The following is a 16188-nucleotide window of genomic DNA, read 5'->3' as shown; positions in this document are numbered from 1 at the left end:
ATCACTTGTACCATGGGCTGTAACAGAGAGGGCTTTTTGTGTAATTGGTACTTAACAAATTCAACCATTTAGCTGGTGCACAAAAACCCCCACAGGTGTTAGAGAGTCCATGGGATAAAATGGACAGTTTACTTTAAGTAGCATTTCATGTTAGAGAAAGTGCAGATGCTGCTGCAAGATGTATTATATTTCCATAATCAGTGATAGATAACAAGAATTGTTTAACAATCCATATCCTATGTGTGCACTTAAGCCATGGGCAGATCAATAAAAAAGCATTAAGCCTGGTGCCAGCTGAAGATATTATACCTGCAGGCTGTTTGGCTACAGAACGGAAACTGGAGCTGGATTTCAGTAACTCTATTTAGGTAAATCATTATCTAGACAATGTCTTTTCCAATTTCTCTTTTAGTTCTGGGTCATTTGGAAAGGGAAAATCTATATTTAGCCAATGAAGTTTCTTTTTTAGCATTTCTAACAATTTTTCTATATATGAACAAAGTGTGTTTTAATGTAAATGTTGTAGTGCTTCATAAAAATAATATAATCACTTTATCTTTTATTTGAAGTTATTCCTGAGTTCATCTGTTAAAATTAATTAAAATAATCTTTCTCAAGGCTTTGAAAACCTCTAATTTGTTTTCATATACTCAGAATGTTGAGGAATGTGTTGTGTTCTAGATACTGGTCTGATTTAATAAATTTTCAATGAGGAAGAAAGTACATTGGCCTGTAGGGAACTGCTTGTTGAATATGAAGTTACGATCAAAACTTGAAGTTTCAGAAAAGAACAGAGTTAAAAAGACTTTGGAACATGATCAGATAGGACACTGAATCTTCAAGTGAAGAAGTCTTAGACTCTCAAGACAGGCTACTATTGCTCTGCTTCACTTGTTATTGTAGACATGACCAAATTAAAGCAAAGGGACAGAAAACACTTTTTTACCAATGAAATGTATCCTTGGCCTTTGTTTATTCTGTGTTTGAAGTCATTAAGCTTATTTTATGGAGGGGAGCCAAGACAACCTAGTGTGTTTCAGCAATCTTGAGAGAAGGTTACTTGAAGAGAATCATAATGCCACAGACATTCAGTGAGCTTGGCGATACAACAAATTCTTTATATGAACACAGACTTTTAATGGAAGGAAATTAAGTAGCATGATGTTTACATAGTGGTGGTTTGTGGCATTTTTGGTGGGTGTTGTTTTTTTTTATAGAATTTGTCCCCCATCAATTTACTGTTTTTAATGAAGGAGTCAGATCTTACCAAGGTCAGGCGGAATTTTGGTGCTGTTGGAGTAAAAGTTGATATCAAGTCCAAAAAATCCCCAACCCATCAGTCAAAATGATGTAATTGTTTTTCCATATCTTCTGTCTAATGAGATGAAGAGGACAATATTTGATATTAGTGTTTGTAGTAAATTTGACTAAAATATTTAGATAACTTTAGATAGCCCACAATTGTGGGCACTAAGAGATTGCTCATGCTGTTAATGAACTGTCAAAAGAATTTGATATCACATATCGTAGGTGTGACGTCAACAAGCTACAGTGATGATCTTTGGATGCCGTATTTTTAGATGATCTTTGGTTTGCCACTCAGATACAGGTATTTGGACTAGTTAGTTTCTTTCAAGTAATGTGCAAATAGAGAAAGTATAGCTAGTAAGTCGGTGCTGTGGCAAGATGGTTTAAAGAAAGAAGAGGTGGACTGTAAAAAGAACTGGTAAAGGAAAAGTGACGTTGCTGAAGTATAGGAGAAGCAGCAGGCATGGTGTTGTTTTAATCAGTGGCTTCATAAAGTCCACCAAATAATTTAAAGCATATCAATGTTTGCAAAATCCTACCTTTGTTTGAGAATGGCTTTAGACAATAAAAACCAATTTCAAATAATATTTAACTTTCCAAACCAAGTAGTGTTTATAGCCTAGGAAAAGGGATACTAGTATGTTCTTTTGGTCTAGTTCTGTAACATGGTATATTGAGTATTGTATGGCTGGGTTTTGGTAGCAGGGGGCTGCAGGGATGGCTTCTCTGAAAGGCTGCCAGAAGCTTTCCCCATGTCCAACAGAGTCAATGCCTGCCAGCTCCAGGACAGACCCACCTCTGGCCAAGACCCAGCCCATCAGGGATGGTGGCAGCACCTCTGGGATAATGTATTTGAGAAGGGGGAAAAAGTCTGTTAAACTGCAGCTGGAGAGAGGAGTGAGAATGTGTGAGGAAAATCAGCTGTGCAGATGCGAAGGTCAGTGGAGAAGGAGGTGGTGAAGCTACTCCTGGTATAGGAGCAGAGATTACCCCTGCAGCCTGTGAAAGCAGATGGTGGAGCAGAGATCCACCTGCAGCCCATGGAGGTGGATGTGCCCAAAGGAGGCTGGGACCCCATGGAGAGTCTGGCCTGGAGCAGGCTCCTGACAGGACCTCTAAACTTGTTTCCTCTCTTTTTTTCTTGATTGGTGTGATTGGGCAAAGCAAGCCGTAAGATCTCTCCAGTTTCATATTATTTGTCCAATACTTTTAGTCGTATTTTGAATAGCATGTTTGATAATTTAGTCTTTATCTTGCTTCGTATGGTTTCCTTGAAGATGAGGTAGACATTTCTAAATTATTTTTTATTTAAAATAAGCATTACAAAATGTATGTTTAAGTTGAAATAGACTTTCTTTTGCATGTACTGATGTTGTACAAAACAAAGAAAAATGTAATTTGGAGGGGAAGGGAAGTAGGGACTGCCCTTTGCATACAATTTTCACTTTTTACTTTAGCAGATTTCAGGGTATCCAATCACATTTAGAAATATAGCATTTTTAAAAAATGAGTAGGCCCTTGTCCTGGTCAAACTAAAAGACGATACTTAAAAACTAGAGAGTTGATTGAGAGAATTAAATAAGCATAAGGCATAAAAGTAGCAGACCAAGAGCATCACTTGCTCTGTCACTTACTTTGTTTATTATCTTAGACAGTAGCAGCAATTTCAGCTTTTAAATAAAATGAAACAGAACAGTTAATCCGGTGCCTGCTCATATAAAAAGCCGCTTTGTTTCAGACATAGCATTTTTATTGTAAAAACAGACCTTGCTTTTTAGAAAAAAAAAAAGCAGCTGGATTTGAACAGAGTTCTCCCTAACTATTCATTATCTTCTAGTGGATGTAATTCATTTTATGACATTAGCCAAATTGAATCTCTTCCCCCGCCTGAAAATTTCAGTGCCAGGATTTTAGGCAGACATTTAGGATTTAGTTAGACATTTTTGGAAGCATGGTTTTTCAGATCTTCAGATACCTTGTGTTTGATCAAAAGATACTTTGCAATTTTGTAAAATCGATTCTATTTAGGGTTTATCACATGAAGCGCATCAATCTCCTGGCTACTACTTAAAATGCTTGCCAGAGATATGATACAAAAAGTTTATATGTGCAAAATTTTTTATCCTTCAGTTGTATCATTTTCATAACATTTGAATGGTGTTAACTTTAGTAAAATTGCATGATTTACACAGGTATAGGTGTAGTAGTAGTGAAAGGATGAAATTCTGTGCAGCTTGAAGAGTAAAATTTACTGAATAGGAAGTTCTGTAAACAGAGGAAAAAAATTCTGTCTATAGGATAAGATGCAATTTTAAACTATTATGTACAGTTTTGTGCTCATTTCCTCCAAATAAACTAAATTAATGTAATGGTATTATGATACTTAATGGAGCCAAAGTTGCTTTTTCTGGATTCCTCTTAAAGTCAATCCCAGAGATTTTAATGCTGTAGAAGGTTGAGCTAACAAAAGATCACCCTTGGATTTATTTGGTCAGTGGAGTATATAGCAAATGAAGTATTAAATGCTAGTGAAAATAAAGTAAATATAAGTAATGTATGGGGTTTTTTGCAGTATTGGAGCAAAGATAGGTTGGTATAATTTGATTGATTCTTAGCTCCCAGTGCAATTAATAAAAATCATAGTTGACTATTAAGTAAAAACAACATATTAATGACTAAACAATATTATTTACATGTTCTACATACTAGGGACAAATCTAATATTTGGGTACAACTGAGAAAGTAGAAATTTCCAATACATGAAAATAATTATATCTTTGATATAACTAGCAGAAAAGAAAGAATTTTCAGCAAAGGTTGCTTTTCAATTGTGGAAAGGAACTTCAGTGTTATTAAAAAAGAGAATTTTCTTATGAATGCTTTGATTTCCTAAGCTCTTCGCACCCAAACCGTCTCTATACAGTTTGTCTTCTAAATCCACCAGATAGATGTTTACTAGGTTTATTTCAATAACATTAAAAGACGATGCTTTTATCCATGTTTATTTCATTCTTTGATCTACATATTTCTAAGTATTATCAGGAGATGCAGGAAGCTAGTTCATTACCCTCTTAAAAATACAATGCCAGATTACTTGTGTGAAATTTCAGCACTTAGCATTTTATATTTTGTCTCTCCAAATGTAAATTTACTAAGCTTGTTTTCCAAATATTATTGAGAATCAGAATTGTCAGAACCAGAGTTTTTAAGCATGTACAATATCATGGCTTCTTTTTAAATGAAGTATTTCCAATGATATTTGCTCCCAGGATCTTTATAATTTTTATTTCCGTTGTGATCTGATGGTTACTTCCTGTAGCCAGTTAAAGTAGCCATGTAGTGTATTTTTTTTGTGATCTCATGTTCACTTTTAATTACTTTTTTTTAAATAGTAATTTATTTATGTTCTTAGATTGGATAACTATTCATAATTAGATAACAGATAATTGGGTAATTTCAGAATACTGATCGATACATCTGTATCTGTTTTGACCTCTATTACCTATATTTTCTATTTGGAGGGGAAGGAAGAAAAGAAACCCCTTGTTCAGAAACTCCATCTCTGTGTTAGAATAAGGTAATTTAGTCCCATTCATAAACAGAATTATTTACCTCCGTGGTTTCTGTTCAGGAGTGATTCAAAGCCCTTGCTCTTTTGGTAGTCAGAAACCTAGTTTCCAGTAAAAATTAATTAATCCTTTTCTAAGAGTGTCTTTTATTTTGTCGAACACTAAGGGTTTCTGGCCTAATTGCATTGTTGATAAAGATCAGTCTGTTCCATTTTTATTAGTCTTAGCTTAGCAAGACTGGTCATCTGTTCAAGTGTCAATAAGGTATGTGATTTCTATATGATCTTAGTAATCTTCATCTGAACTTTTCCAGGTTTATTTAACCTCTCATGAACATGGTAACAGGAATTGAACTCAGTGTTCTAGATGTCTTACCAGTGTCTTGTTCAATAGTGTTACTCCTTTCTTGATCCTAACATGAAAAATTGTCAGGTGGATTTCAAAATTTTACTAGTCATCACACTGGAACCTTTTTCTTCTGTCAACCTGTGATTATTTCTGTGGATTTCATATCTTTCATTTCCATAATACCCTCATTTCCAACTATCATAATATTAACACAACTGCAATTGCTATTGAAATCAGATATTTGTGTTCTGTAGCTAAAATTTGACATTTTGTGTATTAAACTACTTTACAGTAGTTTTCCAAAGTGACCAATTCTGTATACTTCTCTTTCAGTGGCCCATCACAATAGTGCTATGAAGTATTACTTTACCAATTTAATGTTGTTTTTCTGAGCAACATACATTCTTCAGTACCTACATTTTAATCCCAGTTACTAGTCCACTATCTTCTGTTATCCACAGTGTATTTGATATTACATCTGATGTCAGTAGGTCTTATTCTCTAGCCCAAAATCATGCATTAGGTTACATCTCAAATGCTTTTTCTTCGATTTCACTCAGTTGCTCATCTGGATTAGGCATAGATCTTTCATCAGCTGTTTCTATCATACTACTGTTCTATCAAGGCTGTCTCAAGCATCCAAAATACCCAGCATAACAAGGCCTCATGCAACAAATTACATTATCTTTTATTTCTTGTTCACGGCTAAGATAAAAATCCCATTTTCACTAACCTGCACTTTTTAGCTTCCTCCTGTTGCTGTTTTGCTTAGGCCAAAATAGTGTAAACTCCCTGAAGGTAAACAGTTATTTGTTCCCCTGAATCAGTCAAAGACTACTCACTTTGACAGTCTTTGCACTATGGTTGTGTGATGGAACACTTTTGTAAGTCATAGGTTACAGCACTGCAAACTATGCCACAAGCATTTACTGTCTCTTCAACTTCTAAGTGCAGGGAATGAGGACTTGCTCTTCCTTCCCTAGTAAGTCCAAAATTTGTGTATACACATACATACAAGCATATACTGTCTATATATGTGACGATGCATGCTTGTGTCTTCAATTGGAAGAAAGTTTCATATTGTGCTCCAGGAAGTGCAAGTGTTTTAAATGGGAATGGAAGCAAAATATTTCTCTAAATTTTTTAGAATGAGGGATACTAGGATGGTTTGTTATCAAGATTATAAAAGTCAGTTTTATTCTGTTTACTTTCACTGTATGCTGAAGAAAGGTTAGAGACTACATGAAGACAATATTGAGAAAGTTTTTTTGACAAGCATGATCCAGAGATCCCAGCTTCTCCAAACACTGTCTTTGAGGTGCTCTCTATTGGCAGATAGAAACCAGATGTGACAATGGAAATTAATTTGAATATGCTTTTAGAAAAAATAATCAGGAAAGTGTATGTTTTAGGGAGCGTTACCTATTTAAGTTTTTGATGTAAATTAGTATAAAAGTCTAAAGGTCTGGTAGTCTTCTTACAACTGTGTATTACCAAAACAATGCGACAAATACAAGCTCTAGAGAGTCAAAAAAAGTCTTACTAAAAAAAATTATTTTGTGTAAAATTCTTTGTGTTTCATATGTGCATATATCCTAATACATATATGTGTATATTTATGTGCATGAGAGAAATTTATCTGTGTAAACCAAAAGGCTTGCATTTTCTTGCTCCACAAAAGGGTAGCATGAAATTACTTTGTTACTGAATAGAGAATGTTGTCCTGAAAATAGGTTGATGACAGTATATTCTGTATCTTCTACTGCAGTATTTAAGCATTTTGAAAGAAATTAATGTCTAATTAAGATAAACAAAAGCTATACTTAGTGATATACTGAGTATGGCGAAGAGGATGTGAGATCCAGTCAACAAAAACCACCAGGTGTTTTGTGAGGCAGTGTACTCTGAAGATAGTGATTTTTATGGTTATGTTGTTTGTCAAGAGTTGAAATTCCCCTTGAAAAATTCCATTTGTAAGCTGATTTTTCTTTTCTGTTACATAAAAGCAGATGGAAATCTGCCAAGCACTACAGAATTCAGTAAGTTGCCTCTCCCAACACATACCAGAACACAGAGCATGTTTTTCAGCCAGTCTGTGCTCATCAGGTGAATAGGTGGTTGGAAGGAGCAGTTCACTTGTGGTTGAAGCGCAACTGTCATCGTTCATCCTTTGTTCACGGTGTGTAACAAGTGCCTTTGGTAGATCTTGGGTGGCATTTGTGTAGTTTGCTGTTCTGGCATTCTCAGTCCTGAGTTAGTAAGGGTACTACTGAATTTTGATCTTATGTTCTTGGCCGAATGTCCAATAATGTGTCTTTAATGAAAACAGCTGTTGGATCTGCTCTTAGCAATGTGTTTCCCAATGCCATTCGTATGACTTGCATACCACATGCGCTGAACCTCATCCTGGAAGAATGGCCAAGACTATTTGACAGTTTAAACACCATAGTTGCTCCCATAAAGAGCTTCTGCTGCCAAAGTAGCCTGAACTTTGTAAGTCAAGGTTTTATGAACTCAGACATGTTCAAAATACTTGAATTGTCTACAAGCTCAAACAGAAGCCACACAATTGGTGTGAATTATCTCTGCATAGCTCTCTGTGCAAATAGTGACAACTTATTAAAGGAAAAAAGCTATGGAATTTAAGAACTGGAAGTTTTGTTAAGAAACATTTCAGTAAAATGAGTAAATCAGAACAACAGTCTAGTAAGTCTCTGTGTGCTCCCATTGAAAATATGTTTTGGTGATTTTCTATGACCTTGGACTACATTTTCTGTTGGTATAATTTTTTCCTCTAATTTATTATTCTACTGGAATGTAATACAGAAATATTTTCCATCATTTCGTTGAATTTGGTTGTGTCAAAGCAGACAGACAACAATGGAATTGTGTGACTGCAGGATTGTAGCTACTGTTAGACTTAAGTGATACGTTCTGAAATCTATAGCTGATTATTTAATGACTCTATATTTTGCAAGTGAATATTTGAACTAAACCTGGACTGTTTGCTGCTGTGAATTGTAACAGTGTTTGTTATCAGCCACCCATTTAGGAGAAAAAAAAAAAAAATCCTTTTTCTCTGCCTCGCCCTCCCCTCCCCCCCACCATCTTCCTTTCTGTCTCGGTCCCCCTGCTCTCTCTTTCTCCCTATTTCTCTCCGTTACTTTTTCCCTTCCTCATAATTTTCCCTCTTTCTCCTCAAACTCTGCAATGGAAATGTGTTTGCCTTCTTATCATGTCTATTCAAATGATAGACTCTAATCCAGGGCTGGTATGTGAATTAATGCTCCCTAGATCTCATCATACACTCAAATATGTATTGTTTTCTTCTATAGATTTTGTTGTTTTATCTTCCATTTTAAAAGCAGCAATAACATTACCTATCTTCACAACCTGCACACAGTGTTTATTTCAACAGGCAAGCTACCTTCTGATCGGCAGATCCTAATAAAATTTACAGGACTTGAATAAATATAGCTAGCAGAATCAGTACAGGTAATTGATTAACTCTTTTAGAGAGAATAACCTCTAAAGCATTAGACTGCGTTTTCGGTGTACACTTTCCTAAAATTGTCGACAGAACAGAAAACCCAAGTGAACATGGTTTTGGGTACAGCTTTTTGGAATCTCTACGAAATAATTTTACTGTTTAGATTATCTCCGTTTTATAATGGTTTACAGATGGATGCAAAACCTGCTGTTTACAGAGCTTCCTGCTCACATTTTGACTATCTTGCTGCCAAAGACTGCTCAGGAAGCTTTTTTTCTTCTTTCTGTGGACTCTTGTAAGAGTTAATTTCAGAGGAAAATGGAAACTTTATGCATAGTTTCGGTTGTGATTGAGTGGAAGAGAAAAAGGAAACTCAAATACCCTTTACCTCAAAGTGCCTTTTCATTTTTTCTGATGTATACCACTTTTGTTTTCCTGTTTTTCAACTTTTAAAGGCGTACTAAAATGTGTAAAAGCATGGTGATAGGAACCCGTAGGAAAACTGTCAGTACTTAATTTTTGTTCAATATGTGTTATGTGTTTATGTTTCCTTTGGGTGTGGGTATCTTTTTCCAACTGAAGAACCAAAAGTGTTACAAAAACAGATGTAGTGAAAATAAGCAAAAGAAGTCTCATTTCCTTTGGTGAACAAAGTTCACAATTAACTTGAGTGTAATTTTATGCATGTTGTACCCTATCAAACAGTTTTGCTGACAAAAGCTTGCTTTCTTGCATTTATCACAACTGATAAAAGATCTGTGATGCCAGACAAGAATCTAGCTATGCAGAAAAGGGGGAAAGAGTGGGTCAGATGTAATAACATATTCTAGATGTTATTCCTGCCAACAATTAATGGGGAAATTCATTTTATGAAGCACTGTTTACAGACTGACATCTGGAGGACTTCTCAGCTTGGATCATTTCCAGTGTGTAGATTTATGTACTACTATTCCTTCTCTTTCCCCCCTTTTTCCTTAAATATCTCACTTTTCAGATCTATACCATTCATTTAATTGTGAATGAATACGAATTATTTTGTTGCTGTGATTTCTTTTAGGATTTCATAAAAACTGAAAATGCTTGCTAAAACAGATGTTCAGTGAATACTTATTGAAATGTATATAGAGATATAGAAAAATTCAGAGTTCTTTTAACTTAAAGAGGTTCTCACCATAGAAGTCAGAATATACACCATCAGTAGAACTTTTGAAGTATGAAATGAAAAAGCTTGTAGTTGTAGCAGAAAAGGTCTTTTTCTTTTCTTTTTTTTCTTTTTTTCTCCAGATAGCTGTCCTTCTGAATTGTAAAATGTTTTTGAATCACAAAATCCTGGTCTACCATGGTTTAAATATTGTATTCAGTAGTGTGTATTTGTGCCTTATCCAGTTTCCTTTCCAGTCTAGTGAGAATCTGCAATTTGCTTTGAATGTTTCCCTTCTTTCTGTGTGACAATAGCCTTAGTGTGGTCTCCGCACCTTTCTTCCTGTGGGAAATCATAGCATGTTGTCAAGGGTATCCATTGTTATCTTGAGGATATGTATCTGTGCTGATTGGAGCAAGAAAATGGAATTTCCTGTTAGTGTCATTGGAAGAAGTGGGTACTGCTTGTGTTGAGGCAGGTTATGTGTAGATGAGGCTGCAGTCATGCTCCCCCCCCCCCATGCATCCGAACAAGTTAAGGGACATGTTTAGCAAATTTGAGTAGTTCCTTCATTTAGAAGGTAATACGAGTATTAGAAGAGCAAGGTAGAAAGGAGGGGGCACAAAGACTTTGTTACTGTAAGCCTCACTGTCTCAAAAATGAGTAAAAATATAACCATATATTGCTTTCTTGTCTGGTCACTTATTGAAGTAATTATTGTCTCAAGAATCCTAGTGAAATCCTGCCCTGCTGAGAACAGTGCTTTTAGCACATGGAATGCCTTTATGAATTAAACAGTATTTAAAAACAGTTCATAGGGAACAGTTATTGGCACCCTTGCACAAGTAACATTTTATTACTACTCTTAATATTGATGCTGATAGTATTGCTCTGTGCGTTCTGTCAAAATTTTCTTTTTTTGTAAAATAGTACGTCACTGGTAACATTTCAGTCCTCACTATTCTCAGTAAAATAAAGTTATGGAAGAAGTTAATTTTGCTTTTAATTGTAATAACTTCTGATGGTATCGTGACAGGTAAATCTCAATAAATCTCTTACATTAGAATAAAAATCAGGATGTCCTGCTTCCTTTTAACTAGTAGTATGTTGCAGCTAAGGGCAAATAGACCTTTTCCAGCTCTTAATCAGTTATTGTCAGCATTGATAACTAATGAAATATTTTGGCACCAAAGGCCGTCAGTCCTCAAGGCTATGTAAGTTACTGAATTTCAGGTTTTAAAATGAATGTTAGAAAAGTTCTTTTATTTGCATGTAGAAATTCAATGGATACTAATTGACTTGGTGAATTTTTGCTCATGCTGTTACAAAATGTTATAAAATTAAAATGTATGATGCCATTCTTAATAGTTCTTTTGGACAAGAAACCTTAATTTTGTATCCTGTATTTACAGGTTAGCATTTAAGAGTGTATATTTTATCTGAACAATAAGAATGAAAGATATCTAAATTGACTTTTAAAGCACTGATTTCCATTTCCTCAAATCTTGTCATTTACATTTTAGTCACAATTTTCAAATGGCAACAGAGGTATTGGTTTACAGATATTTTTTTTCATTTAGGCTATTGGTATATTTATATTTAATTCCATGTCAGATGACGCTACTGTTACGGTATTTTAACGTGAAGAGATTTTTCTAATTTCCAGTTTTCTCTTCTATTTTCATAGCAGGTATCCTAAATATTTGAAGCTGTCATGGGTCGTGGGTCTGCACAGTGACACATTTACTCATAACCATCCTTTCTTAGTGACAAAATTTGCTTGCTGTAAATCAAACATAAATCCTGTGATACATCTTACACTTTCTCTGAGGGTCTATTTGGATAAAGCAGCTTGTGTCTTTACTCTTCCTTAGGAGCAAAAGATGCTGTATTAGTTCTTCATCTGGTAGGACTGAGTGTTTTCACAGGGTTCACTAGAGCTGCCATGCTTTATCCTCGCTAAATGTCAGGGTGGTACATTTCTGCAGGACATGGTTTGCCAGTGCTTCTGAAACTGCCAGGGAAAATGCAACTCTCCTACTTAGGAGTGCAACCTTATTTTTAACTGTTTTACTCATTTAGTTTGTAAAGGGAGAATAGCCTGTGCTGCTGCAAATTTGATGCACTTTTTATGGGGCCTGGAGCAGAACATGTCTTTTCAAAATAGAACAACTGACATGAAGGTAAAAATTCTGTGCACTCCATTGGGAGTTGATGTGCTGCTTATAAACATGTGCTTTCAGAGCACAATAGATGAGTACATGGATTTGTTTGCTTGCTAGTGGTGTTCCTGTGAGGGCTATGAGAAAAAGATGCAGCTCAGCTGTGTACTGTATTGTTGGCAATGTACTTGCTGTAAGGCCGTCTTTTTGCTGTGGAATAGTGACGCATCCTCCAGTGTCCTGATCACAGCTGTTCTGAAATAAATTTACATCAACCTATTCCACTGCAAGACACTACTGCTATCTTTAGCTGATGCTACTACTACTATTACTACTACAAATAGTAGATTATACTTCTCTTCGTATTTTAAACATAGGCATTTAAACACATTTCAAGAAAAAGATGTAAGTGATTGTGTTGTCTAGTGAATGGCTCATAAAGCAATGTCGAAAAATACTAAGATGTTATACCATACATCCTATAATCACTTGAGTAAGGTGCGTTATTGGACACTGAAAGTATCCCTGTGTTTCCAGATCTTTAACACTAATAAAAATACTGCATTTAATAGCCCATCCAAAAAAAATCATCATGTCATTCTCTGTGGCAAGCTAACAATCTTCATAAGGTTTGTTGATTTTGTAAAGTTATTTCTTTCACACTTAATTCCTTTATTACAAAAATAGCTCCCAGTAATCTGATCTTTAACACAAATCACATTATTTTCCATGTTTTATGTGGAACCAGTTTTGCATATTCTGTGGTCTAAGTTAATTCAAACGTTTTTCAAAATGACATAAGTAGCAGAGAGAAGTCATTAAGGCATAATCAGCCTTCTAAACCATGGTAATAGTTTTCTTTAACAAATGTTTCTGTGAAGGGAAAGTAAATACTATTTCAGTTTTATGTGTTCCTGTCAGCTAATTTATCGCCTCTTTTCCTCAATTATGCACCAATGAATTTTGTTTTGTTACATAAACACCACATTAAGTGTATTCCATTTTCAACTAAGTGGCTGTGCTACAATCCCAGAGTCTGATTTAGAGGAAAGGACCATTATACCGGGCTCCACAGCAATGTTTTCCAGTAACAGGCAGATCACAAAGCAGAAATCCAAGCCTGGTAAGAAAAGGAAAATTATGTTATTTCACTTAGAGGTGTACAGCTCATCTTTTCAGAATGCTCGTGGACACATGAAACAAATGGCATGTATTTCAGCCTTTGTTGGCATAATTTCTAGCTTTTCTTGCTACAATAGTACAATGTGTAGGATTCTGAGCTTATTCAGCTTATTCTGTCAAGAATGGCTCGACTGTAAAGATCAGTCTTGGAATTAAATAACTACACAGTTGAAAGGTTTTGTGCTACATAATACTTGAATGAGATTCTCACAGGTTCTGTTCATGATCTCTTCTACAGAGGCAAAATGAAACTGAGGGCATTTTAGTGTAATAAAGGTGGTTTTTTTTCCTGTGGTATGGTGGTTACACTTTGTGCCAGCTGATTAAAATATGGCCATTACTTATCTTTTGTGGAGAGACTTCCTAGAATTTCAGAAAAATATTATTGGATATAATAAAATGAAATTATACTGGCTATAAAATATGCTGCATACAGTGATGACACATTTTCTGGAAAGACTTCATGCTGCCGGGAACTGTGATATAGTGTTAACATATTTTAAAAGCAGCACTGTAAAGTACTGCCTTGCAGTTTAATAAAGTGTCTGGTAAGTTCTCAGGGTTTGAATATAGCAATTTCACATTTTGCTTACTAAGTTGTACCTTCACACTTCTTTTCCCTCTCTCCTTGTCTGATTTTGTCCTGTAATATTTATTATAAAGTGTATTTGAATGTTGCTTGTGAATCAGAAGTGTTCATTATGGATGGTCGTTGAAGTTAAGAAAAGTAGCTTAGAGGTTGCAACCAACAATACTCAAAAATAGAAAATCCTTATACATCTGCAAAACTCAGCCAATTGTGTGTTTAAAAAGCATTCAGCTGCTTTTTTCCCAGATAACTGTAGGACAGACAGGCAGGGAGTTGGAATATATAGTTAATTTAGATAGCAGAATTTACATTAGCAAATTTTTAATAGTGGGCAGGAAAGAAAGATATCTAATGCAGCAATGCATAATAATGCCACAGTGTAACTTAAAACTCAAAAATTAGTACCTGCTTACAAAAACAACCTGAAAAATCCCCTGAAGGCCTAAAGCTCTGACTTTTCTAGAGTGCTAATTACTTGCGGTCCTCATGGACTTCAGGTCACTAGAAGAAGAGAGCCTGTCAACGTTGACATAAATATAGTTTAACCTTTGCCATCTGGATATATTAAGTACCCTCCTGGTAATAGAAAAGTCTATCATCTCTCTGATGTAGGATACAAGCCTGATAAAATTCCAACTTCAGGCAACTAGACTAATAAATCACAAACATATGGCAGGTTATTTCTCTTTGTCTGATGCTCCAGTCTTCTGATCAAGCACATATTTGTTCTTCAGTAGATAGTGTTCTGTTATGTTTAAATAACCTTATTACTGAAAAGGCTAGCATGAGTGGAAAAGTGTAGAAATGTATTCATGAGATCCAGAAACAACAGCATGGGGACCTGCGTATCCTAGTGTAAGTCTTAGCCCATGATAAAAATTGAGACTTACGTCACATAGCTGGCTGTTGTTGCTTTGTAACTATAAAAGGCAGAATGAAAACTTAGAAAGCTTTTAAAAAGTCTCTAGGTTTACAGCCATGTGTTATACGAGTGAGTTTAATTCATTCATGGTAAGAATTGACTGCCATCTGCCAGTTAGTGCTGCAATATAGAGAACACCTAGAATATCTGCCACTGAGCTGTCTGGAAATTCTAATTGCTACAAGCGTAAGAGCCAAGGGAGCTACTTAAACCTGAACGTAACAGTAGGCATGAAATCACAGCCTTTCAGTGTTTTTCTGTACATGATACTTTTGGACTGAGTTCTTGCTCAGGCACCACTGACTGCAGCAAGACCATGGTGATTACAAAGAGCTCTCAAAGAATATTTTCTGTTGTGTTTTTTTTTTTTTTTTGAGTTTGCATTTAATTTAACTATGTGCAGTAAATAAGAGAGAAAAAACGACAGTGTAGAGTAAAAATAATTTTTCTTAATATATCTTCCTTCATTTCCTAATGGAGTTCAAGATAGATTCTCATTATAAGTTGAGAGTTGGTTGTTTGATGACCCTAGTGGGTCACTTCCAACTCAGGATATTCTGTGATTGTATGATAATATGTTGTATGAGCTATGCAAAGAACTGAGGGAAATGAGGCACTGAGACCTGGAAGACTGTTCTGTGAGAAACTGTGCTGTAGGCCATCATCCTGTCACAGACTTGCTAATTATCTCATGCAAAGTATTATACTGAGACTTTCCAGGCAGCTGCTAAGCATGTGAGTGAGACTTTTGGCTTTACTTGGAATAGTGACTTAGGGCAGCAGAAAATGACATCTAGTAGTCATGCTACAAGTCTGTGCAATGACAGAATGAATGTTTTAGCCCAGTCATGGAGTCTCTTTGGAAGGGGAATTACTAGTTTTATGATGTTGTCTTTTAATTGCTGAAACAGTTCTCACTGGGTTGTTTCACTTATTGTCCTGGCGTGTCTGTACGATACTGTATTCCCTATCATCTGTCTCAAACCGAGACACTTATTTATTTCTTTCTAATCCAAGTATGTTGTGATTTCACAATAGAGAATGGGATCTCATTCATGCTGTTTGGAAGCTAGTGGCATTACTGCTCTTGTAGGAGTAGTTTCTTTTAGAAGGCTTTTGCTTTGAGTGGGTACAAAATACTCCCTTGAACATTCGCTGTCCAGTGAATGGAAAATAATTCTTCCTGCTTGCCACCTCAAGACACAGTCTGTGTGCATTGCATTGGGAGGAATAATGTTAGCATGATAAATCCCTGCTAATTTTGTTCTTGCTGTTTTGGTTAGACAGAGCAGCGTATATTGCATCATGGACTGCACAAGCCTGGTGGACAGTTTGAATGTAATTTGAAGTTGAGTTCACGTGTTATGTCTTTACTTTCTCCATGAGCTCACAGCTACAATACCAATGCTGACCTCTGCTGCAATCACAAGTACAAATGTAGTGATTGTAGACTCTACGTAGGTACTGTGGAGTTCCT

At 35.6% G+C, this 16188-nt stretch overlaps 1 protein-coding gene across 3 annotated transcripts in view; it reads left to right on the top strand.

Annotated features, from left to right (window-relative positions):
* BBS9 (Bardet-Biedl syndrome 9) overlaps nt 1–16188 on the top strand; it is a 291982-nt gene that overhangs the window by 159093 nt on the left and 116701 nt on the right. For 2 of the 3 annotated variants that reach the window (XM_048299191.1, XM_048299181.1), the window contains exon 22: nt 13031–13141. The exons of the other annotated variant lie outside the window; for it this stretch is intronic. In XM_048299191.1, the coding sequence (XP_048155148.1) occupies nt 13031–13141 (111 nt within the window). The remainder of the gene's footprint in view (nt 1–13030; nt 13142–16188) is intronic. 3 annotated transcript variants of the gene reach the window in all.

Source organism: Corvus hawaiiensis, chromosome 1 (assembly GCF_020740725.1).
Source record: "Corvus hawaiiensis isolate bCorHaw1 chromosome 1, bCorHaw1.pri.cur, whole genome shotgun sequence".
Classification (NCBI taxonomy): Eukaryota; Metazoa; Chordata; class Aves; order Passeriformes; family Corvidae; genus Corvus; species Corvus hawaiiensis.
The sequence above is the reverse complement of the archived record's forward strand: the minus strand, read 5'-3'. Positions and strand labels throughout refer to the sequence as shown.